The 27,051-nt window shown below is 43.8% G+C and overlaps 1 protein-coding gene across 1 annotated transcript in view; it reads right to left on the bottom strand.

The window, feature by feature from the left end:
* Positions 1 to 27,051, bottom strand: part of LOC310863042 (metabotropic glutamate receptor 4-like) — a 184,974-nt gene that overhangs the window by 90,293 nt on the left and 67,630 nt on the right. The window contains exon 2 of the mRNA XM_083771166.1: positions 17,762 to 17,978. Within this exon, the coding sequence (XP_083627292.1) occupies positions 17,762 to 17,978 (217 nt within the window). The remainder of the gene's footprint in view (positions 1 to 17,761; positions 17,979 to 27,051) is intronic.

Raw genomic sequence — 27,051 nt, 5'->3', positions numbered from 1 at the left:
GATTGCTTGTCCCAGAAAGCAAACCGAGGGCTGGTTGGGGTGTTTTGTCTAATGCCATGAAGCTGGAAAGCCACTCTTCCCACCCACCCACTCATGTCATTCTGGCATTGGTTTTCCACCATTTCTAAGGGGGTGGGGGACTCTTCCATATCCATTTCTAAATTGACCCTTAAAGGTCCTTGTGCAGGAATGAAATTACATTTGTCTCCCATTACAAGAAGTATGGGGATTTGGGAAATTGTTGGAACTCTGTGACCGTGGTGAACACTGTAGAGTAATAGAATTATTATGCAAATTGGGGGTGCCTGGTGGCTCAGCCAGTTAGTGCTGCACATACAGTACCATAATGCTTCATGTGAGTGCAAGAGGTTAAGATTCAACCCCATCTTGTCTTAGGTTACAGTACCTTTCATCTCACACTGTTGTTGGTTCCCTGGCTCTCTACACGGCCCCTTAAAAAAAGCATAAAAATACCCCAAATAAATGAAAAAAATAACTAAAAGAAAGAAAAACAATTATTATGCAAATTATCCAAGGGACCAAAGACCCACACGCTTGGCGAACCATCCACTTGTGACAATATCTTATGTCAATGCATTTCAATATACCTAGGTACAGGAGAACTATTCATGTTTTAAACATGATGGAGCTATAGGCGCTGAGATTAGCTCCTTTTATTATATACAATGATATCTGACATACTGTTCTTCACTTTAAAGACCTCCTCCTCATTCAGCTAAAAGCAAAGCAAAAGAAAGATGGAAGATACTGTAGATGACTGATTATCATTGGTTATCGGATTCCGAGCTATTATCTACCAATTCCAGCAAATGGAGGTACAGTATGCCTATCTATCCTTTTAAATGTCATCAACAGTTCCCCAGATGAAAGGTTTCCACAATGCAAGAGAAATGGTAGGTCCAACTTTAAAGAGTTATTGGATGCCCCCATTGGACAAAACATGAACCTCTTTTCTATTCTAGTCTACATTCTGTATGTATGCCATGAAGATGAAGGACCTTTATACAGTATATACACATATACAAATTAGTGAGACGTAAACTGTTAATTATTTTTGCCACAATAATTTAAAGAAGCTAAACATAGCCAGTGTTTAGCTTGGCTATGCTTGTGGTCTGTTTTGAACAAAATCCCTCAAATCATGAACACAGTGTCCGATTGCCATGAAACTTCATATTGGCCTATTGCTCCCAGGAGGCCGATTTTTGCTAAACACATTTACAGATTTTGTCCAAACATCACAAAAATCGGTACAGAAAATCGGTCATGTTATCAAGACGGACCGACCTGTGCTCCGAGAAGCACATTTTTCTAGTTTGGACTGTGCTAGGCTCTTTGGCAGAATGCCATAATAGTGACAAAAGGTTTTCTATAATTCTTGTGCACGAAAGAAAATTGAGATCTTTCTTTTTTTGATCTGAAAAATCTTATTTAACTTTTTCATTTTTTTAAATCATTTAACCTTTTCATTTTAAATAATCTGTTGAAATAATAATAAAAGCAATGGGTTTGGGAACCATTGGAAACCTATACTAAAATAATTCCACGCCATAGAAATGTATTTAGTTGCAAATAAGCAAAATTATTCTCCAATGAAATACTTTTCAGAAATAAATACAGTTCTGTGTATATTTTCTAGAATGGTCCGTTCCTTTATAACTAACTGGTCCATTCCTTATAACCAACTGTGTAATTTACAGTAAATGGGCTAAGGCCACCTACAAGGTTACATTAAATGGAAAATGAAATGTAACACTTTAGTTTGTTCTTACTAGTATGGGCATGTTCTGGAACATGCACTGCCCAAATCATGTCTGGAATGCACTTTTAACCATTATGATGGCTTTATTATAATTACCTCTATTATAGTCTAATTTCAGTAATTGCATTATGATAATTCCTGTTCAGTATTTCAGGTTTGTGTTGTAGGCATCAAAATCTTTGAGAAACAGAATATGTAAGCCAAATGTAATTGCCCTCGTGATGACATGAAGCCATTCAGAGGGTGCTTAGAGGAAGCTCAGCCCATCTTATCCTCCATACAAAAGTGCTATCAGTATGTTCTAATGAGGACGAACTGGACAGATTATTGTAATCCAGATTATCTTCTTTAGGTGGTGATTTGCATAATAATTTCATTTTGTTTCACTGAAATCCCTTTTCTTTTTAGCAGGTTCTTTATAACAGTGCAAAGGAATATAGGGGCAGCAGTGCATGGCTCAGTAATGGAGAAGCCACCGGCCATCTGGGAAAGAAAAGGCCCCCGGTTCTATCCTTGGCTCCACTTAGCTTCACGTTGAAATGTCACTTAAGCCCTATTTTATACTTTGTTGGTGGTGTAGAGCGGTGAAAGTAGCCGATCTACAAGTTCACAAACATGTCGCATATTTGATGCATTTGTGAGCTTTTAAAAAATAAAGCCTATAATGGACACCAGGTTGAATGTGGTTAGCAATATTAAACCCTATATAGGTACTGCATTGATGTGACATTTCTGAATCCTACACGGGTTCTGCTTATAACCACGTGGCCAATGCGGAAGTGCCTCTCGCTCGCCTACAACAACTGTGGACTAGACCTAAATATATAACTACTGACTAGACCACGACGGAGGCCCACCGTCTCAAGTGAACTTGAGCCCAGTTGCGAAGTTTGCTTAGCCGACTCAGGGCCGTTCGAGTTGCAACCCGATAGGCAGAGAATAGTAAATAATGTTCTGGCCAATCACAGTGGGTCCTTGCATAACCTTGCATAATAGGCTTTCGAAGGACGCTTCATTGACCATTGAATAAATTAAGTAACTTCATTGAGGGGTCTACTCTACAAAATGTCTTCACCCAACAGGGTTCATGTGGTCAACCCCTAACTGATCGCCATGCACTCACCTGAGCAGACCACTGCTGGATAAAATGCAGAAAAATGTATTTCCCCTCAGGAATCAGTAATAAATACATTTCATTTTGTTATTGTATCTTTCTTAAAAGCCCCTAAGTCTTCAATAGAATCACAATTTCAAATATGCTCATGGTTACTGGAACCTAAAAATGAGTTTGAATTAAGTTTGTTTCATAACATATTATTCCACAATGTTGTTTTATTTTGCATAAGGGAAACTATGACAGGAAAAGACTCGCTCACCGTATAGAAAAAGAAGTAAAACTCCTTAGACTGAGACTTTTATTTTATCATGCTCTGTGCTCATGGTGCTCTGTGCTCATGGTGCGATTAAAAAGTTTTATTTTGCACTCATATTCCTTGCACTCTAAATTGACTGAGACAAATCCAGTTTCACACAACACGACAGCTTGGCAATTGAGAGTCATTTTGGTGGATGATCTCTCTCAGCTACCATCCTCTTGTTCTTATCTGTTCAATTTCCAGGCAATTATATTCATATATTAGCTTAGCAGCCACTAACCACTTATCTTTACACATTCACATTGCTTTTTGCAGCAAACTTGTGCCGCATCCCTTGGGTACTTCAGGATAAATTAAACATCGCATAGGATTGCTTCCCTTGAACATCCCCTGAAACCGTCCCCATGCCTTAATCCATTACGCTGGCTTTCTGCTTCACCGATTAGATCGGCAACAATTACTTTCTGGAGCTTCTGTCTCCATTGGATATATTTACCAATGAAGATGTGAGCAACTGTGTACCGTTAACCCTGGTACACAAGCTCAAACATAAAAAGCATATTGCTGTTATAGCTATAGTTGTTATTATTGTGTGGACTATACAACACAAGCAATTTAAAACAGTCATGCTTCCTTCAGATAATTGCCTTTTACAGGGGCTGTGTTAGGAGGGATACCTCCTTACACAGCTCCTAATCATTATGTCATTGAAGAGAAGCGCCACAGTATAAAAGAGAGAGGGAGCGAGAGAGAGAGAGAGAGAGAGAGACAGAGAGAGAGAGAGAGAGAGAGAGAGAGAGAGATCGAGTGACAGGAGATGAGTGATGATTAGTCAGCCATCCGCCTTGCCCAATTAAGCACAGACATGTAATTGTTTAAACAAATTGCAACAGGACATATCTGAAGCACTCAGGGGTCATTTGTGGGATGTCAAATAATAAATAAAGACCTAACTGGCTGGCATGCCACACACAGGTTGAGAGATAAGAGAATAAAAGGCCATATGGAAGGTATCAGGAACAGCCGCCACTGAGTTGATGTGGATTTCGGGGAGACTGCAGCCATTTGGAATGCAGATGTTCAAATGTCTCCATGTTGCTCTGTGTGGAACGAGATGGTGTTTGCTTTGTTTATATTTAAATTCTCCACATATTGTTTGCTTATCATAAAATAGTTTATATACCGGGAAGAAGGAAATTAGAAAAGGAAAATGGTCAACTACAGTATGTTCCTTTTTAGCATAATATTCAATAGGCCTACCACTGACACTAAAAGGACCTGAACAAGCACCAAATAAGTTCCTCAAACACAACCTTCAGTACTATACCTCCATTACAGCATATATCAGGCAACGCTACCTGGAAAACAGATATATCACGCTGAAGCATACTGCAGCATTGGCGTGCATGTATCCCCCTCTTTTCTCCTCATTTCTTATTCTTCACATGGCCTCATTCAGCCCATGCTAGCTCCGCGGCTAAGGCTTGTAATCCTCCTCGTCACAGAGGTAGGACAGTCACTCCATCAGCAGGGTTTCTCATGTTGATGTCAGACAGGCCATCGGTTTGCAGGGGAAACTCGTTAGGGCTCTTATTGACATTGTGTTTCATTAACTTGATTAATGACATCTCTTAGGGCGGGCTCACAGTAATCAACATCTCTGCACCAGTGAGGGGCTGTCTAGAGTCAAAGATGGCACTCTACGGGCTTATTTAGCCCATTAGCCTACACTTTGTTAGTCACAATGTTTCCTGTGTGTTTCCTGAAAGGCGACAGTGGAAAAGGGTCCAATATTCATAAATTCCGAAGCTGATATGCCATAACAGGCTATGGAGTGGGCCCCAAGATGAGCATAATCAACATGCCATTTCGAAACTAAGTATGCCGTGCAAAGGAGGCACTGCATGTGAAATTAAAGAAATAAAGCATCGTGCTGTGCCTATACCAGTGAAGAATGCAGCCTTTAAAGCTGTGCCTACCTTCTGTGTAATTTGGTAGAGCAGGTGTTGTAACTTTGAGGATATGGGGGTGCAATTCTCTCACAATTTTGTTGAATTTCTTCATAATATTATATTGTTATAGCAGCAGAGTTTTTCTGTTGCAGAAAACTTTCTCAGTGGCTCCCACTGAAGAAACGGTAATACTGTATGGTGACAGGTTTCATCCAGTATGCCAGATGAGATCAATGTTGTGTATATCCATTAAATTAAACGACCATAATACTGTATAAATTATTAAATGTGTTTTCTCTAAAGGGTTCATGGATAGCATCAACTCGAACAGTAACAGAATGTGTCTCCATATGCTGGGGCTGTTGAACACACAACCGCATCCCACAGCTCTGCACGGAAAAACATACAGTGTTAATGTATTATTTTGTACACTCTCAGAGTTAAATTAACGCAAGTACTTAGTGCGTACTGTTCTACATACAGTCAGCTCCTTGGCTCTGACCATAGACATCACCCTTTGGGGAAAGTCTCATCTTGGTGTGTGTGGAGTGCATGGAAGCAGCTGCTCATCACATCCACCATGCCAAGAAGGGTGAAGCCTGCATTACCAGCAGCTCCAGGCACTGTTTATCGGCAGAATGCAAACACATACAACCCAAATCAACAAGCCCCACCTGGATTACAGTACATATTTACCTTTCACCTTTGAGCTTTCTTTTTACCTGTAGCCTACTGTACTCAGCCGTGGTGGAGCAGGTGGCTCATGTATGCTGCTGTGGGAGCTGACTCAGATAATCAGCCTTTTTTCTCTCAATTTCTCTGCAACAAGACTATAGAAGTGAGTGCGTGATGTACAGTAGCTCAAGAGGTTCGATGGTGAATTTACAAGACTAGAGGTTCGGGCCGGTACGTGGCCCTTACATCTAGAGTTCGGGCTACTACGCGACCCTCACAACTACGCTGCACGGCCGATCCGACTGATGTGTCCGAGTCATATGATATAGTGTCCATATAGTGGCTTTGTCAGTGTACCCGTTGTACCCGTTTGTTTATGGTTATGTCTGACTTAAGGCTCATACATAGTCTGGATTTACGGTGGTGGGGTGACCACCGAACTACAACATGACGTCACGAGCCGCGGTGAAGAGCAAACCACCGCCACGGCTCCAGCCCTTCTCTCTGTTTTTACTCACCACCGCTCAACGTTATTTCAGCTCCGGTGGTCAGCTCACCACCGGAGCGGTGGTCACCTCACCACCGAAAATCCAGACTATGAATAGGCCTTAAGTCAGAGTGACGTGGCTGTCAATGAGCCTGCAAAACTGCCTATATGGGTAGCAGTCCATTTCCTTCCACCTAACAGTCAAGTGAATATTAATGGATAAACCCACTTCTTTTGGATACCAATTCACTAATCTGTAACTGTACTGTACTGTACTGTACTGTACTGTACTGTACTGTACTGTACTGTACTGTACTGTACTGTACTGTACTTATTTAGCTCATTAGCCTGGTACAGGTGGCTGATTTGCTTATCCAAGATTTAGAGGAGCACAGAAAGGAGTTTAGATCTGTGCAATAGTCTTCTCAATTTCCTGAACTGAGAGCAACCGAGAAAGACTGTGGAATAGTGCAGCAATTTTCTGTTCTACACCCTACACACAGCTCACCTGTTCTGAAAATTCAGGTTGACTCCATTTGACGTTTCCTTGCATCACACCCATACTGTATAACATTGAGTTAAGGCATTACTGTAATATAATTATTCTTTTTACTTTTTGCTGTAATTAATGATTTAGCCAAGTTGGTAATGGTATTTTCTACTTTCCAAAAAAATCTATCAGTTGTTTACATTTAAAAAAAATCGGAATCCCACGATGAAGGTGTAAGCAAGCAAGACTGAGGGTGCCATTTTGAAGATCCGTTTTACAATGGGGTAATACATAAATTGCCCTCGCTCTGCGCACAATCGTATTATGAAAGGCATATCGGCCCGTGTTGAACGCACACACATATGGCATACGGCGTTCCTGAATATTTTAGCATTGTGGGAGTGTCCATATGTTAATTATTTTCGCTTTGTGCAATTTGCTATTAAGCCCCTTGACCTAAAAACACTCAGCGCATAACGATTAGACGACCACCTCATAAACGCAAAAAGCACTGTTTGATTTTACACTTGAGCGGCTCTGGGAGGCTGCTGGAGTGTTGCCATGTCTGTTTATTATAAGCGGCTTCTTTTTCTGTAAAGTTGCTTGTAAATATTGGTAGTTGACTAGTTGTACTAGTTGGTTGGTGGTTGCTTTTCTTGTTTCTAAAGTGGTTATTTGGGCTTTTCTCCTAATGTTGTTTAAACCAGTGATCCTCACACAGCACATTCCCATGTCAAGGATCCCCAACTAAGGACGGCTAATCCAAAAATGTAATTAATTTTTTCCAAGATTACTTTTGAAAATAGCAGATCTATACCAGCTCACAATGCATCACATTCATTCATTAAAACGATAGTTACGTATGTAACTACGGTTCTATGAGTCCTGAATGACCGCCAGAGGCGGTGCTTTAAGCACTGAATACGTCCCTTCGCGCATGCGCAGTCGAGTATTTTATACCAACAATGTCGGTTGACCCCGTGATGACCCGGAGTCGTCTATAACTTCCGGCAGTCATCCGGGGCTCAGTCCCTACAGAATCTTCTCGCGAGAACACGAGGATTCTGAGTGACAAGAGTGCCTCTGGCGGTCATTCAGGACTCATAGAACCGTAGTTACATACGTAACTATCGTTCTATTTCGTCCCTGCTGACCGCCAGAGGCGGTGCTTTAAGCACTGAATGACTTATACCAGCCAAGTCACGAGGAATCCTGATTACAGACCTCAAAGGGTAGAACCGGAGGATTCGGGGAAGAGGGCCACGTCCACTGGGTGGGGAGTGGCAACATTCACCCTGTAGTACCTTGGGAAAGTGCCTGCCGAAGCCCATGAGGCGGCGGCACAAATGTCCTCCAAGGGCACCCCTCTCATGGCAGCCCATGATGTGGAAATGCTCCTTGTAGAGTGGCACCGTACCCCTGATGGTACGGGGAGGTTACTTGCCTCATAGGCGTGGCTGATTGTGTCTACAATCCAGTGGGACAGGCGCTGCTTGGAGGGAGCGCCGCCTTTGTTCACACCACTATGGCAAAAGAACAGCTGCTCTGCTCGCCTGATGCGTGCAGTAGCTTCAATGTAGGCTCTCAGGGCCCGGACTGGGCACAACAGCTCCAGTTTGTCTGTCAGCTCCCCAGGTGGGGGGTTGAATCGAGCCAGCCTGATAGGCCGGTTGAGGTGAGCCTGCGACAGCACCTTCGGGAGGAATGCTATGTTTGGCCACAGCGTGACCCCCGAGCCGTCTGCGTTCCACCTCAGACATGATTCGCTGACTGACAGAGCGTGCAGTTCACTGACGCGCTTTGCCGATGTAATGGCCAGGAGAAGGGCTGTCTTGCATGACACCCACTTCAGCTCTGCCTGTGCCAAGGGTTCGAAGGTAGGCCCGCACAGGGCGTCCAGTACCCGGTTAAGGTCCCATGAGTATGAGAATGTGTGCTATAGAGCGGAGCGCACCACTTGCCGCTCCAGCACATTGCCGTGTTCGGCCCAGTAGACTGGCATAAACTTCATAACCCTGTTGGGTCCCATCAGATTCAAGACATGTCGACACCCGTCTGTCTTGCGTCACGAGGAAGTATGTAGATCGGACTTCCCTTAGTGTGACTGAGGATATACAGCCTCTGTTGCGCCCTTGGGCAGGAGGACACATCACTCCTGGTCTGATAGTAGGGCTCTCGTCATGTTGCTGATAATGGCCATTTTGACCCGCCGGATATGGGGGGCTGGCGTCAGAAGGCACTGCACAGCCCGGAAAGTCACAGTCACAGTCAGGTCCCTGCGTGGGACGCCAGGGAACACGCTGGCCTCTAGTGTGGGCCGGCGGTGATACGCGAGCTCCGAGGGCAGTCAAGATGATTTCATCAATGTTGGAGCTCGGCCCTTTGGGAGGCGGGATGTGTCGTAGGCCTGCAAGCTGCAGCCTGGTCTTCCCCCCCTGGATGGTTCGCTCCGGCGATTCTCGCCCGGCTGAACCACCTAGTGCTCCTGGCTCCTCAGGGAGACTACGGAGAGTTGGCCTAGGCTCATCAGTCAAGCTTGACTGTGAAAACCCGACTTGGCGACGGGCTAGAGATACGATGGACATCAGCCGCCCACGCTCTGAGGACATGACGCCAATGCCTCCAGTGACACACCAAAGGTGACTGAGCCAGTATTAACGTTGCCACTATTAAGTGTGAACGGGAGGCCCCAGTGAGCAGGTTGTCTGTGCTCCTGCACTGGGGTCGAGGTCACCTAGCGTTCTGCCGCCGGGCCTCGTTGGGGAACACAATGAGGGATGCAATGACAGGCTTGGTGGCTGGCATGTAACCCAGGCCAGCCCTTATCGCCTTGTGCGTTCAAATCTATTAAAGTGTCACGTCGCAACGGGTTGTCTCAGGACACTTTTCCCAATCAGGGCAGGGCTGCCAGGATTTCACCATCGGTATAGAGATGGGAGAGGGCCCTGATCGTTCGCCCGGCAGGCCTGTAGCTGTCTCAGGTACAGGCGTGGGGGACGGCGAAGACAGCAAGAAGAAGGCGCTTGGAGGAGCCGACTGCCTGCTTTAGTATGCGTTCCACGGCTATGCGCATGAGCTGAGAAGTGGGAGGCCGGCTCTGATGCCTGGGAGGCACCGCCTTCTGCATCTTCCTCATAGTCATGGAAGTGCGTAGCTTAAGCTGTCGGGGAGAGCACATCAACCTCGAGTCAGTTGTGGCATCGGAGAGGTAGGCGCTTCGGCACCCTCCGAGGTGCCTAGGTGTTATCTGAAGTGAGCATGGCCCTCATGCGGGCCAACTCCGCAGATAGCTGAGCCCTCTCGGATCTGCTGTAGTCAGCGGTCAGACCTTTTCCTCCTGGCACACGGGGCAGGACCAAGGTCGGCTCACGGCTGAAGGAGAGCTTCACACGAGGTACAAAAGTGGGAGCTCTCCATTGTGGTGGCACCGGTTACTCTGGACCGGCCGGTGCACACAAGTCCCAACTAGCCCAGGGCGCGGACGCTACTGGTTGCTAGGTGTTGGCCATATGCTTGAGGGAGCGCATACGCTGTCTGTACCAGCAGAGGCTTTCGAGGTACGAAAGTGGGTGCTCTCCGTTGTGGTGGCACCGGTTCCTTTGGACCGGCCGGTGCACACCAGTCCCAACTAGCCCAGGGCGCGGACGCTACTGGTTTGCTAGGTGTTGGCCATATGCTGCAGGGAGGGGGCGCGTACGCTGCCTGTGCCAGCAGAGGCTTTAACTTAGATCGGCATATAATGACTTAATCGAAAAACTGAATGCTGCTATACCTGCCGCAGCATGTGAATATGCATTTACGTTTATGCAAATGCTCATTGCAGCACTTTGAGATTCAACCAGATGTAAAGTGCATCATAGAAACAGCACACAAACGTTGCTGTTAGATAGACTGTGCGACCTGCATGGTCGCGGTGGGGGAGGGGAGCTTTACGCTACCTGTACCCCCGGCGGAGGCTTACTTATAATTTATGATAATAAAGTAGCCTTCAGTCAAGGTTTGGACGCTGCTATGTAGCAGCTGTAGTGTTTCCTATGTGACCGTTTATCACGGCACTATGACGCTTATCCAAACTCCAGTGCATTATTATTTATGTTTGCTAGTCCAGAGCGAAACAAAAGACACTTCCAATACACTAGTCACGTGTGCACTACTACGCATTCATGCTGGGAGGAGGGAGCGCTACCGCTGCCTACCCCAGCCAGGTTCGGTTAAATAAACCGACACAAGCTAGTTTTGGAGAAAAGGCTACAACCGATAGCTCCACCGATAGGGGCCACCTGCTGAAGGAAGGGAGCGCGTACGCTGCCTGTATCAGCTGCAGCTAATGAACATAACAAGCTATACACCAATAGCTGTTAATAAATGCTTGAGCTAACAAACGATTAGTAGTAAGTAACATCAAGCTGGCCGTATGCTGGAGGAGCGGAGCGCATACGCTGCCTGCCCTGTACCAGCTGGGCCAACAAACAGTAAGGCAAGCTATATACAGATAGCTTTTTATCTTCAATAGTATAATAAGCGCTTGGGCTACAACTACAGGTAGCAGCGCCAGTTAGAGAGCTATGCTGGAGACCAGCTAGGCTACTAAAAAACAAGACAAGCTATAGCCTGTTCATAAACAGCTTTAACTTTAAGCTACTGGTAGCAGCTGTGAGCTACGCTGTCAGCAGCGCCAGATACTCTGTGCTGGGGACCAGCTGGGCTAATAGGACCTACAGGTACCCAGGGGCACTAATCCGACCTGTGGGAACAAACCAGGTTGCACCCACTGTATATGCAAAAAACTGTTAATGGAGCTTTGAGCTCCAGACATACTGGTAGCAGCTTCAGCTAGGCCCACTACTGGGGGCCAGCTGGGTTAACAACCAGACAGGCTATGTACACCAGTAGCTGTTAATACTATTTTGCTACAAACTATACTGGTAGCAACATCAATACCCTGGGAGGACGCAGGAAGCTGCTCCTGTACCGGGCTGATAATAACAACAACAATACAGCTATTCGCAAAAGCAGTTAAGCTTGAATGCTGCCAATATCGGTATATGGCTTTGGCCAGCAAGGCTCTTGCCATCACCAGCAGGGGCTAAACAAAGCTTAAAAAGTAGCGTGTTTAACAAACGAAGGTAATAATTATGACAGTGTTCTTATCCTTCGGCAAGTCTTATAGTCGCTTATAATAAGCGCTAGCGTTCACAGTCGAACAGACCTCGTATGCAGAGCAGGGAGGCGGCGCGAACGCAGCCTTTACCCACACACAGGAGGTTATGCCATGATAAGTATATGATATCATATGAACGTCTGTTTAGCGGGGATAGCGCCGCTTTAAACGATAACGTACCTTCTGTCCGGGGAGGGTTTTGTTAGCCTTCATTACCGGCGAGAGAGATTGGACGCTCCTGCGTCCACGTGACATGGGTTGTCACCGAGTGCCTCCCTCAGATGTTGGGGGCCAAGGCACCCAGGGCAGAGGTCATGCCCATCCTCTGGCCGCAGAGGAGCCTGGCAGGAGGTGCACAGGTGGTGGCGGGGTTCGTCCATTGGAAACCCGCAGATGTAGCCCAGAGCGCGGACGCTAGTGGTCGCTAGGGGTGGAGCCGTAAACTGGTAGGAAGGGAGCGCGGACGCTGCCTGTGCCAGTAGAGGCTACTGTAGCTGCTAAAGGCCGCTTAGCTGGAGGGAGGGGGCGCGCACGCCGCCTATGCCAGGTAAGGGGTGCTCTAGCAGAGACCAGTATATATGATATATATATAATGATATAGTTATATATATATAATTTCAGAAAAACCAACCTATAAAGTGGCAATGGCTCTGTGCCGAAATTAAAGTACACTATTTGAGAACAAGTGACTAAATCAGTCAAGCCAATTCATATAACCGGGGTTACTGACGTAACCTCGCGGTGGTGCTATATAGCTGGCCAGTGCCAGCAAAGACTCATTCAGAGAGGCAGAGTAATATAGCAGTAAATAAGTACACTTATAAGTAGTATAAGTATAAGTAGTATAAGTATAAGTAGTAAGCAAATAATAATAGCGTCGACTCACGTGCTGGGAGCGGGTAGCGCTAACGCTTGCCGTCACCAGCACTGCGGCGCAGCCTTCGTGGGAAAACAAGACAGCGTAAGCTGTCAAAGAGAACGAGCTATCCGTTCAACTTTGACGGGTGCTAAACGGGACGCTCAGGTCGCCGTTTGTAGCACGCGGCGGTGCTATATAGCTGGCCAGTGCCAGCAAAGACTCGCTCAGAGAGGCAGAGTAATATAGCAGTAGATAAGTACACTTATAAGTATAAGTAGTATAAGTATAAGTAGTATAGGTAAGTAGTAAACAAATAATACTAGCGTCGACTCACGTGCAGGGAGCGGGTAGTGCTAACGCTTGCCGTCACCAGCACTGCGGCGCAGCCTTCGTGGGAAAACAAGACGATGTGAAGCCCAGCTCCACTCGAAAACGATACAATAATAGTAGTATTAAGTCGCAGTCCCTGGAGGGCGAACGCACGCGTCACAGCTCCGACCAACAATGGTCGCGGGACTACCGGCGACTTAGTAGTAGCAAAGCAATAGTTCTGTTATCGTGCAGTTTAATTCTGCTGTAGAACTCTGTGCTATGTACAACTTGCGTAAGCGAGAAGAAATTAGGGACTGAGCCCCGGATGACTGCCGGAAGTTATAGACGACTCCGGGTCATCACGGGGTCAACCGACATTGTTGGTATAAAATACTCGACTGCGCATGCGCGAAGGGACGTATTCAGTGCTTAAAGCACCGCCTCTGGCGGTCAGCAGGGACGAAATAGAACTATGAACTCTGACTGCATATATATAATGATCATTATAACAATGTGCAAGAACATATTTAAAAAGAAGGAAGAACTTTATATTTGTGGACAATCAAAATATGTTTTTTTATTTTAATGTGGTGTCATTAAAATTAATCTGGATATGGCAGACTCACTATCTAGAAAATAAAAACATGGCACTTCATTTAAAATAGGTTACAGACCCCTGTTATATGCGCTTATTTTTATAGACCTATTTACTTGTTTCTATGAGACATGGCAACAGCCTCTTTTTGCGTCTTTTTTTTGTAAAATGTTGAGATTAGAAACTGCCATAATTCTTTCATTTCTCAACCTTAAAAATAAATAAAAACATCTCCATAATCCTTGGGAAGTTTGCTTTCATATGCTGTATCACACCCGATTCAAGTCTTCTTCAATAAAATGCTACGAGCGAAGACCATATACCATCGGGGCCACAGGCACAGCATTAAGCAGCAGCATTCAACTCATTCCTTCATCATGACTTGAATGAAATAAAATATAATAAACGTTATTTTACTGGTGTTTTTCAATAGAAACAAATTATTTTGAGGCATAAAGGTGACAGCATGCAGTGCAATAGGAATAATTAACCCAAATGTGACAAAGTCATGTCATGTCTTCTATGGTGCCAGCCTGAAGAAATGTAATACCACGATCCCCAAAGTGCGCATTCCGTATGTGACATCAGCTGACTGGTAAAGAGAATAGTACGGACATGTTGATTGGGTACGTCTCAAACACGCCTTAAACACACCCATGACTAATTCAAGGCCGTTTTGCGCAATCCACGGGGTGTCGAAAGCGCTTCTTAACATGCCCAAAATTGCAATATGACATACAACACACCCCCAGCTCATAAAACTGTAATATTATATGTCATATTATATGAATTGCTTAATGGAGCCCAAAGAGAGCAGACAGTGGTTTCATGATTTAGGAAGCCAGACAACATTAATATATACAAATAAACTAACCATACTTTAACACTCCCATTACAATCATCTTCCATTGGAATCATCAGCCACAGCTTACATATATATATACTTATATATACTTACTATAAATTCAATACAATGCCAAGTCTCCACGTGTTAGTTCCATTGCTTTTCACGTTATCTATTCTATATTGGAGAAGTTGTACCCAACACATGGCAAGAAACCCAAAGCCACAACAGCTACGTCGCTATTGCAACACCCACAACACCATCTTACACACTACACCCACACACACTCACACGGCAGTGACGTCACACACTTACCTTCGCAGTGTTTCAACGCTATCTCCTCCTATCGCGCCGAACACCAAAACTCGACACCACCCGCCAAACACTGGCACTGGCACTGCCACCAAAAATGCCTCCCTTCCACACTCACGCCGCCAATGCATTTGTTTACTACAAACATTATCGCCCGAAGCACCCACACCCCCGGAACACTTTTGCCCTTTCACCACGCTAAATTCGCCAGGTCTATGCAAGTGAGCACAAATTACATGTGAGAAAATGCATTCACAAGCCCACAAATGCCATTCAAATGCCATTCAACACACACTACGACTCGCTTACAATTCGCCAACCTGGCAACTACTACCCCGTAGGAATAGCCGTGCAGCCTATACATGGCGCCAGCGAGACAGGACGTTATAATCTTCAGTTTAATTAAATAACTGTCTTTCTCCGCACGCGCACGTGCGCACACAACATTATTCAACTGAAATGCGGAACGCCAATATTGGCCTAATATAGGTAATATGCTACCAATATGTGGGTAGCCTACAGCCAGGGATTTACCCACGGAATGAATATATATATACAAGTAAGACGCGCAAACGCGGGAAGCGAACGCAGCTCGTGTGTGTGTGTGTGTGTGTGTGTGTGTGTGTGTGTGCTACAGCTGCGCCCTGTGTGTGTGTGTGTGTGTGTGCTACAGCTGCGCCCTCTGGTGGCGGGCGGGTGGTGTAACAGCGGGACAGACACACAGACAGACACACAGACATTCAGCCCTTGCTGTCATAGTAAGTGGCTCACTGCGTTCGCAATAAACATCTATACCAGGGCTGCCCACACTTTTTTTACTTCAGAGCTACTTTCAAAACGACCAGCAAAATAAAACTATCATCCCATTGGTTTTTATTTTTGGTATTTGACTTTGCTACTGATGATTGTACGCAACAACAAGTATTGCATTGTGTGTTTGAGCTGACAGGCCCTTTTTGATGTCAATCAATCAAGTCATCTCAGGTCATCTCAAGTGGCAGATGCAAAAATCGTTTTTTATATTAAAATTATATATATTTTTAGGGCCATGTCATGTGGTCTACCTGCAAAGCCTTTGTGATCTATACTGGTAGATCCTGATCTACCTTTTGGGCACCGCTTAACGTCAGATCAGCCGTTTTGTCGGTCAGCGCCAAAAATGCTCCCCGACAGCATAATCGGAGCAAATACCGGGCAGTGTGTATGAGCCATAAAGTGTTGACTACACTACACTAATAAGGACACATAATAATAACTAATAACCCATCCGTTACTACATGTGGAGTCAACTCCCGCAATTTCCTTCTTCCCATAGTGCGCGGCAAGGTAACTCTGGGATGAGCGGCCACGAAGCGGCCGCGAAATTCTAGTTTGTCAATATTTGTCAGCCAAACAACACTTATAGGCTTCCAACCAAATCCTGGAAACATTCAGAGATAGGCTGGGCTGTGTCTGCTGTGCTTTGTCTGTTTGCCATACTGCTTGTCTTGTTTTGGTATTGCCTGATGGTGTTGTTTGCTAGCTTGGAGCTATTATTAGTATGTTATTAGTATGTTATGGATTGCATGTTCTGGATGTGTGATTGTGTGCTTGTGTTTTTTTTACACCCTACCCCTTTAACGCCTGTCAGGCCGCCAAATGTGTGCGTGCCAGTGTTGTTTTCGTTGACTAATACTATGACGAAAAAGTTTCGTCGACTACCTTTTTCCACTGAGTAAAACTAAATGGAAACTAAATGAAAACTAAGCTACTAAGTTTTCGTCAACAAATAAAAACTAGACTAAAATGTTAGGAAGGGACTGGTGGACAAGAGATCCAGTATAAGTCATTTTACACTGAAAATAACAGATCTACAAGCTCACAATGCGTCGCGTTGTGACACGTTGTGAGCAAGTGTAAAATTAGATTTAGTCGACTAAAATCGCATGACACAGTCCACTAAAACTAGACTAACACTAAAACATTCCAGGTGACTAAAATATGACTAAAACTAAATGAAGTTTCAGTCCAAAGACTATGACTAAACTAAAATAGAAATGTGCTGCGAAAAACAACACTGGTGCGTGCGTGCGTGCGTGCATGCGTGCGTGCGTGCGTGCGTGCCCTGTGTGCCCGGGCCATTTCAGAGTTGAGTCAATTAAGTTATAGTGGAAGTAATAGCCAAGTCAGCCATCTGCTGCCAAGTCATGTGCAAGCCAAAGGTGGTGACCAGGACATCTCTAGGTCTCATCCAAATTACACAACACACTCCCTTTAATAGAGAAACTGGGTGAGTAGATGCAGGGAGAACTTTCAGAGAGGCCACAGCATGCAAAGTGCTGAGGAAATGTTTCCGTGTCTCCTGTGGGACAAATAATTTGTTCCTGAAAAAGACAGTTGCACTGAAGGTCTCACTTCTCCTTTATCTACCGGATGCTGAATGAACCTATAACCCTACCCCTCCCCTCAGCCTGATTCTGCCAAACAGGCCAACGCCTATAAGAACAAATTCTTAGGCTTGGCTGACAGAGATAGATGGCCATGAAATAAAGCATAATCTATCATTTCTTTAGTGGTCTTGACACAATGTAATAATGTTCTCTGTGATTTGAGCATAAGCAATTCTACTGTAGCAGTTAAAAAATGGTTATAACAGCTACATTTTCTCTGTATACAATTTTTCATACTTCTTTGAATCCTACAGTATATGATAATAATAATAATAATAATGTGTCTCGTATATTAGATTATGCACGTAATCGTCTGCAGTTTGCAGGTTCTGCACAATTGCATCTCACATTCCATCACTCTGATTGATTCCTGCTCACGTGTCTCAGCACTTCAGGGATCCCCCTACAGTACAGCACATTCTCCCAGGACTCAATCTTCCCTCGCAAGACAACTGGTAATAATATATGATGGCCCAGCACACTCACCATCCTCCCGAGACTTCTGGATGAACGCATCTACCCCGCTCTCTCCGTAGTTCCCTTCTGAGGCCACAGTAGAGACATAGTTCCAGCGCATTGCTTTGACGATATCCACCATGGCCTGGGCCTGATAGGTGTCTGGAGGCACCACACGGGAGAAGAAGTCGTAGCGGGTGTTATCGCTCAGCTCCGGAGCCGTGGAAGCGTAGCTCACCTGAGGTATCTGTACAAGAGGGAATAATGGAAGGGCAGAGTCAACATCCAGCTGTGGCCCTCAGGGACAAGGGGTTAAGGTATGAGGGCATGCCATGAACCATGGGACCCTGAGAGGGATGGAGCAGAACAGATATCCTATAGCGCTCCTTCTTGCAACTCGGGTGTAACAGTCTGTTGCTGAAGGAGCTTTTCTGCCCTGCCACAGTGTTGTGTATGTGTAGGGGATGAGAGGGATTGTCCATGATGGCTGCACTTATGCTTTGTGGCATGACACTGCATGTCGCTTATTCTGTGGGTGTCCATTTTATGAAAATAGAAGAGCTACAAGCTTTCAATGCACCACAAAGCAAAACGTTTTTTCGGCAAAGAGATTTAGTGTAGAGGGAAAGAGAGCAGACCAAGTACAGAGCTGCTCCCAGGCAACTAAATACTAGTTAAGTTTACTAAGTAAAAGTATAGAGAGTTTATGGAGTTAAGGAGTAGAGGTCAGGTAGAGGAAGGGACATAGATAGTAGAGGATAGGTGGGTGGCAGATGGAAGAGTGGAAAATATATCTGCTGGGAGGCTCCGGGAGGAGTGCGTTTGATAGAGGGGGATAGAGCGATGGAGGGGAACGAATAAAGCAAGGAGGGAGAGGGAGAGAGTATAAACACTTTTTTCAGGGAGCAATGTGATAGCATCAAGTAGACCACCTGCCTTTGCCGACTCAACACAGAGCCAGTCATCCCGATCCCCCACTGAGCATTATCATACAAAGCACAGCTTCTTAGCTCCCTTGGGCCACAGGAGGCAGAGCCGTTCACAACTTGAGATGATGGCCATGTCAAACTCATGAGCCGGGGTCACTTGCTTGCTGTGTACACCAACATGCATTAGTGATATTCAAAAAGATACGGGCAATGTATGTTCTCCTCATATGACAAAGTAGTAAAGCAAAATGTGTACAGAGATACAGCGTGTCTGAAGTGCACTGAAAATATACGGTAGATTTAGATACACAACAATAGATAACATAGATGACAACTGAAGTCATTGTCTCCACCAGGCCGAAGGCATGGGGAGAGAGTATGTTTTGCACTCCGTGTGTCCGTGTGTGTGTGTCCGTGTGTGTGTCCGTCCGTTCGTCTGTCTGTGAACAGCTACTGTAATCTCCGGCACCATTAACCCGGTCAATGTCAAATTTTGCACACACACTCCCTGGATGCCAACGATGAACCTCTGCCCCGGAATTTCCAGAACGGCCTGTTATAGCGCCACCAGGAGGCCGCTTTGTGCAAAACAAGTTTTTGGACAGTACACCTACAGATTTTGTCCAAACATCACACAAATTGGTACACAGTCTCTCTAGACCATAGAGTATATATGAATAGAGAAGGCACCCAGAGGAAACCCTGAGGCGAAATGGACATAGTGGCCGAATGAAGGTATTGCAGCCTGGCCCCAAACACATGAACGCGCTGGTCCGTTGATTCATTCAATCATTGTGCACGTTCACGATGGCAGCACGCTCGTTCGTGTTCGTGCGTGTTCGCGCACGTTCAACGGCAGCGCGTTCATGTGTTTGGGGCCAATCCATCCCAGAATGCACTCTGTTCCTACCAGGAAGGAGGAGTGAAATCGCCTCATGCGCTTTTGAGCAACTTAATGCAAGTGGATGGGAGGAGAACTCGGGTGTCTTCTCTATTCATATATACTCTAAGCTCTAGACCCATTCAACGAAACGGGTCTTTCATATTTATCAGACTCCATCCTGATTGGCTAAGATTGGCTTCCAACGTTCGCAGGAGTGCTCAGTTTCAAACAAAATGCTGCAAATCATGAACACATCGCGTGATTTCTGTGAAATTGTGCACGCATTCCCACTAGGCCGAGGAATAAATGCCACGTGAATATTTTCAACTCAGCCTCATGGTGGTGCTATAACTCGCCGAATAGTGTTTTACCTCTAACTGCACGGATCTGTGGATAACTTTGTATGCCAACTCCCTAGAGGCCAAGGAAAAACCTTTGCCTGGAATTTTGCTCTTTATAGATAATTTTCAAATCAGCCTCATGGTGGCGCTACAACAGGCCAAGCCGCATCTCTCACACACACACACACACACACACACACACACACACACACACACACACACACACACACACACACACACACACACACACACACACACACACTTATATTGCTCCTAAACATTTTGCCAAACATCACACACACACACACACACACACACACACACACACACACACACACACACACACACACACACACACACACACACACACACACACACACACACACACACACACACTTATATTGCTCCTAAACATTTTGCCAAACATCACACACACACACACACTCCTATCCTCCTGGTGGAGACCTGTGCCCAGAAGGGTTCCACCATATTTTGGAGCAGCATCCACCTGGCAACCGTCAGGCTGCTAAACACGCACTGAGCTCTGCAGACTGCCAGGCTTTCCTGATGACACAGGCCACCACAGAGGATTACTTTTTTATATGAATGCAGACCTCTGCTGCTACACAGGCACGTGTTTACCCAAACATGTTTGATAGCACCAAGGACTGTCTATATTACATTATTATTATTATTATTATACATTATATACCCACCTTTCTTACACCTAAATGCCGTCTTGAGCTACAGTTGTACTAAAACCCACTGTACCTTCGACAGGCAGCCTCGATCTGTATATATTTTTAAAGCACAGCTCAAGATCCACTTCTACACCATTGCTTTTAATTGATCTTTTATTTTTTGTTATTCATGTCCTCACTGTATTGCATTACTGCTTGTTTTTTAATGTTTATGCCTTGCTTTTCTTTTTTTCTCATTGCTCTGTAAAGCACTTTGAGCTGCATTTCATGTCATGTTTTATTATTAAAACAGAGGCTATTCATGACAGGGTTATTCACGAGTATTGTACCTTGTCGGCTTTGCAAAAGACAAGCTGGAACAAAAGATGAAAATGGAATTCTTGATCTCGAGGGCATATTGATTCGGCAAACAGTAGGTAGAAGTGTTTCTTGGAAATTATATGCAGTGTGCCTTCTGTGATGAGGATGTATCAGTATTGTTTCGTATTATTTTGTCTTTGCCATCAAAGACAATAAGTTGAAGGTGCACAATAATCTGATCCTAAAGCAGTGCTGATTTCCATCTGGATGCTTCTCTGCCAGCCAGCACAGGTACATACAGGTGGGTCTGTATGTGTGCTCAGACTGCTCACACATGCATGTCTCACAAAAAGGCATCCTCCTGCTGCCGAACTAAATACAAAATACCTACAGTATCACTCTGGCCCCATTTGTTCACTATTTACTAGCCCATAATATACTGTAACCAACGTTAAAAGTTTAGGATGTAAATTATAGATAATAAAGAAAGAAATCTGATATAGAACTAGAAAACGTACTCTGCCAGGTCAGGTACTGTATGGTTATTGTGGGCCAGAAATGTTTGGAATTCGCCAATCAGGATGGAATAAAACAAGATCATTTTTTCAACATGATCTCCATAACCATACATTTCATTTTGGAAGTGGGGCCACGTCATCAAGATGGCAGAAGGCGGCCATCTTGGCGTTCAAAGACGGCTACCATAAAGTAATAGTGCCAATATCTCGGCTTCCAAGCCACATAGAAGCTCAATCTTGGCGTAAAAATATATGTTTTTGGGGTCAAGGAATTCAATAAAGGCCCAGGCTCCAGGAGAACTCTTTGAATAGTTAAAAAGCCTTTCCGTGCCGGTGAAATCAATGTCACATTAGTGGTTCGATCAACTGTTATTGTAATTAAAGGAGTCTGACTAATTAGCCACTGACACTGAATGCAAAAAATGCAATTCGTTGACACTGCGCAAAAAGCATGGAATACGGATGTGTACAGGAAACTCCCGTAAAACTCCGGTAAACTCCGGTAAACTCCCGAATTGTACCATCACACTGTACTATACCTGTATATGCCTGCTAAATTTGAGGTTTACGGGCAAATCTAGTGCCCATAATTGCCCATTAACTCCTCTTTTCACGCAGTGTGAAATGCCGCTATATTGGAGGGAGTTTAGCTTGGCAAGTATAATTTGTATAACAAGGGAAAAAAAAAAAAAAAGATATGGATTAATTACATTTTAACTTTTTTGCAAAAGCCATTCTCAGAGCCATTCTTGTAGGGACCACTTCTCGTCTTGTCATTTTTGGCTAATATTCCCACCAGAATATGGATGCTGGGGTTCAAGTGGTTAACCAGATGAACCCCAGCGTCCCTATATCTCATAGGTGATCATTAGGCAAAAATTGGCAAACATTGTGAGAAAATAGCAGCTCTCCATGCTCACAATGTATCACATTGCGATATGTTGTGAGCTTGTAAATTGACATTTGCTATAGAGGGAAAAAAAGGAGTGGGCCAAGTACAGACCCCTGGGGTTACAACTACCATAATGGATTGTGAATAAGTTGCTGAAGATGCCTATATTGCCCATTTTCCTTGCAGCATCTCAGTCAACTGATACACTACGTCACTGATGTTATGCTGTAACTAGGCTATTATTGGAAAACTTTTGACAGAGCAATTAACAGCTTGGCGCGGAAGTCATGTCTTCTAAAGTGTTCGTGTTTAATTTCACACTGCTGATAAAATAAACCTGAGCCACACTGGGGAAAACACCAGTGAACTCTTTTTGGACAGTATTATCTTATCATTGATGGTGTTTATTTGAAGACAAATGAAGATCTTACTGCTTGCAGTTTTTTTCTTGCAGTCTTACTGGACAGTATTATCTCATCATTGATGGTGTTTATTTGAAGACAAATGAAGATCTTACTGCTTGCAGTTTTTTTCTTGCAGTCTTACTGGACAGTGTTATCTTATCATTGATGGTGTTTATTTGAAGACAAATGAAGATCTTACTTCTTGCAATTTTTTTCTTGCAGTCTTACTGGACAGTGTTATCTTATCATTGATGGTGTTTATTTGAAGACAAATGAAGATCTTACTGCTTGCAGTTTTTGGGATAGTGACTAAAGATATATTAAGTCTACAGACACATGCACACACACTCACACGGGCACACCACGGGTTGGATCCATTGGAACACAGGATCTTTGTTTCGTATAGGGGTTTGTGGTTTTATCATAATGAAAGCTGTATTATACTTTAATTACATATTTAAAGCCCAACAGGGACAAGAGTTTAAAATTAGCAATAATAACTACAGTATAACATCTCTGTGCAGCACTTCACACGCTGTACTGGACCTAATTACATCATATCTATCAAATACAACGTCTTGCCCCACAATAGTAGGGTAACCTTATATAGGACATAAAGTGGAACATCTATTCTTTGAAATAATCATCTGCAAAATCAGTCCATATGCCACTAAACTAAAATCACACTTAAAACGAGTCTAACTGGTCAATTAGTAACAGCTGTGTCAGTGTTGCCAAGTTTAGCTGGGGGACGTGTTCATTTCTCATGATGCACTTGGGGTGGCAGGAATATCCTTACACCTGAATGTTGTTATACTTAACTATGGGAATGGATTGGGGAATTAGTGGGCTGTATCGTTGTGTCATGGTGCTCATTTGGTGATTCATGTTCATATGTGTATTTTGGTGCAACACCACATGTGATTGTAAAGACTCATAACATATTTATGCTTTTGTCAGTTTCATGTGAGGAAGATACAGAAGCTCACATGTGATGCATTTTGAGCTTTTAAATCCACCCCAAATGATGCATTCCAGTCACCTACAGGGCTAATGTCATAGTGTTTTATTCAGTGTTACTGTAAGCATTCACACTGGGCGCTACTTGATTGATATAAATATATGCCTGCCTCATGTGATATGCTGCTGAGACACAGTCTGACTTTCCTTGTTTATTCATGCACTTACACTCGTAACAGTGCTCAGATTTCACAGGGCTCTGATATCAGTTAATTTATACATTAATACCTTGTATTAATCTCATTAACATGAGGTAATACAACATGTGTCATTCTGCTGTTTATGATGAATAGTTCATGTTGCAAATGATAACCCACACTATAGCTTGACAGTCATTCTTAATTGGAAGTAGCATTTACCACAACTTTACCACCTGTGCTTTGTTTTGTGACTACTCATGTGATTAATGAGTATGAGACAAATAAAGTATTTGAATAATTGCATGAGAGAGTACAATTAACTGTTGGAGTTAGAGGAGTGTGCACCCATTCTCTCTGTACTACTGTATCTCTGCAATCTGAATACAAACATCTTACTCTAGAAATGTCTAATTTAGAATTCAGATGTTGCCCTATATCAAGGCATTTAATAACATTTTAAAATTTCCTAAGATCAGCCGAGGTTAAATTTCCTATGCTTCCTATTTATAGTATCTCTCTCTCTTTTAGTGACAGTCAGGTCTCACATTTGCCTTAGATTATGTTTGCTTTGGTTGGTATCCTGTTGGGAGGAGGGACAATTTACTGATGATAATGATGGGATCAATGAGTAGGTGTGGTATTTCTGTCTTTGCGATTTACGATTGCATGCATAATATTTGCATGTTATTCAAACATGACAGATTTCTCTAACCTGAAGTAGAGTTCAAGTAAACTACACTAATAGTATCTGGAATATTGCATAGTCTATATTCATTTCTTGTCCTTTACGGATACTGAATTACTGATTTTGTAGTCTGAATATCAGATGTTATCTGTGTGGCAGTTCAGCCTGCCATTGAGACTGAATGGCTAAAGTTTTAATTATTATTTATGTTTCAGTGATATTTGTTATTAATTGATTGATAATTGCTTGTTGACTCCATTGAAGGGAGCAACTACCAGCTGTGGGGTATGGGGAACATGCCAACAGTGGGAGGGTTTGTTTAGAGAACTCTTATATTACAATATGTGGATAATTTATAGAATATTATGTAACACTTTAAATGTGTACCGGTATATGAAATGTGATGTCTCTGGACATTGAGGAGTAACTGGGGTAATTGTGGAATCAATTTAGTGTTGGTATGGTCCGTGGGAGGGGCTTAGCCTATATAAGTAGGGAGACTTCCCACTGCCAGTCAGTCAATGCAGGACTGCAGAGGTGGACCTAGGGCCAACCTGCACAGTTTACTGTGTAAATACCTTCGTTCTTCAATTTTGATGGTCTGTGAAAAGGTGAATAAAAACTGTTTTGTTTTGCTAAAATGGATTTTACCATGAGTGCCCTTATTTTGGCGTAATCCTAGCTGGTTCAGTGTCATTTTTGGGCACACACTACCCTCACTCAGGACAGAGTGTGACAATCTGACTGAAAAAGGCATTGAATTTGGGATAACATTAATTAATACTAGAAAAAAGTGCTCCTCTGAGCACCACGCCAAACATCTCCTACAATTATTTGTGCATGGATGCTGCGCAGGCCATTTATGAATTTGTGCCATTGTTTCATTTGTTTTGTATTAATTGAGTGAGTTGATTGAGCTCCCAGTAGAATGTCACATATGTCACTTGAATTACCGGTTGGTAAGTTGGTTCTTTTGGTTCGTTTGTTTGTTTGTTTGCATATCCTCATTCAGGGCTCTGACAGCCGCAGGAAGAAAAAAACATCAGAGCCTTTGATATGCAGGCCATTTCGCATCATCACAAACAGTCCATTACTGGGATGTGGTTTGTCCTTCATAATTATTTTTGCCCTACGCAAGCACCTGCTGTCTTATGCATGGGATAGACAGAGCTCTCCCTGTGGTGTGCTCAACCGAACTAATCACCTTCCACAGCACTCTTTCCATTGCATACAGAGATAGCCCTTAGGATACTCTGGATTGTAGCAGACTCGAAAACTTTCAGGACCATCTCTGAGACCTTGAATCTCCTCGGCTGCCTAAGGTGGTATGGGCGTTGCCTTCTTAGCTTCTTTGTCACAGTCTGTGTACATTGTCCAAGTAAGTTCCTCTGTGAAGTGCACCCCGAGAATCTCTTGAAAGAAAAGGCCATGAGCAAGTGATAAACGAAGCACCCAGCATTTTACATTTCCCGACATCATCCAACCAATTGCCTGGTGTATTAGCCTGAGACATAAGGTGATCTATATGCCACTTCCTACTGCTGTAAAATCCTTGATAATATTCAGAAGGCAAACAATTAGGTTCTGAATCATTTTGATATTATAGGAGAGCATGTGCTGATGATCACTATACTGTATATGTTTTGTAAAATGATAGATTCGCAACAAAATTCATCATTCAACAACAAATTCATATCAATTTTCTTTGAGGCATGCTTGCCCCTAAGCATGTGCATTTCTGATTAGCATACACTTTCCATAAACTAACATAAAACATTTGGATGGAAATGCTTAAAACTAGTGCAAGACTGGTCGCCCAAGGGCAATTTCATCCATCGTGAGCATTCAGCTGCTCTGCCTATATTCCCTTCTGACAAACAAACAGATGATGATAGTACACTGAAAGTAGAGCGTCTGACTCTGCCAGACTTTGTGAACATTGAAATTAACTAATGTCTGTGGTTGCATGAATGGTGACCTTGTTTTGTGTTCTGTATCACAGCTATATAATACAGCCATGCTCCCATGGGTTGGAAACAAATGAAAGCACCTCTCTGGCTCACAGCAGGGACTCTGTGGGTTGCCTCCAATACAGCCATGGCTGCACTGTACATCTCAAATCAAAATGTGCCTGGCCTATTAGTGCCTGTGTGGTATTAAAGCAAGCACCGATCCCAAACGTTCTTGAGCTGCATGTACAGTGTCACACAGATTAAAGAAAGTATATCAGATGTGTTGCTTATGTTATGCAACGGCCACTGTACAGAGGCATGATATTTTTATACAGCAGATCTAGAATATGCATTGAATGCGTTTCTCTCTTTGTTTTTACACTTTCACTAATATTTCATGCATTTTTCATATACTAATTATCTATTCAGGGTCTGTCTGCTGGAAAAAATACCAGCACACGTAATTGTTTCATTCTCTTGGCCACTTCAGTTAATTTAGGCCCTGGAGGAAAATGTTCGGACAAAGGCAACAGACAATGAAAAGTCATTTTGTGG

Source organism: Protomyctophum parallelum (genome assembly GCF_964188405.1).
Source record: "Protomyctophum parallelum genome assembly, chromosome: 8".
Taxonomy (NCBI): domain Eukaryota; kingdom Metazoa; phylum Chordata; class Actinopteri; order Myctophiformes; family Myctophidae; genus Protomyctophum; species Protomyctophum parallelum.
Note: the sequence above shows the minus strand (reverse complement) of the source record. Positions and strands in the feature narration are given on the sequence as shown.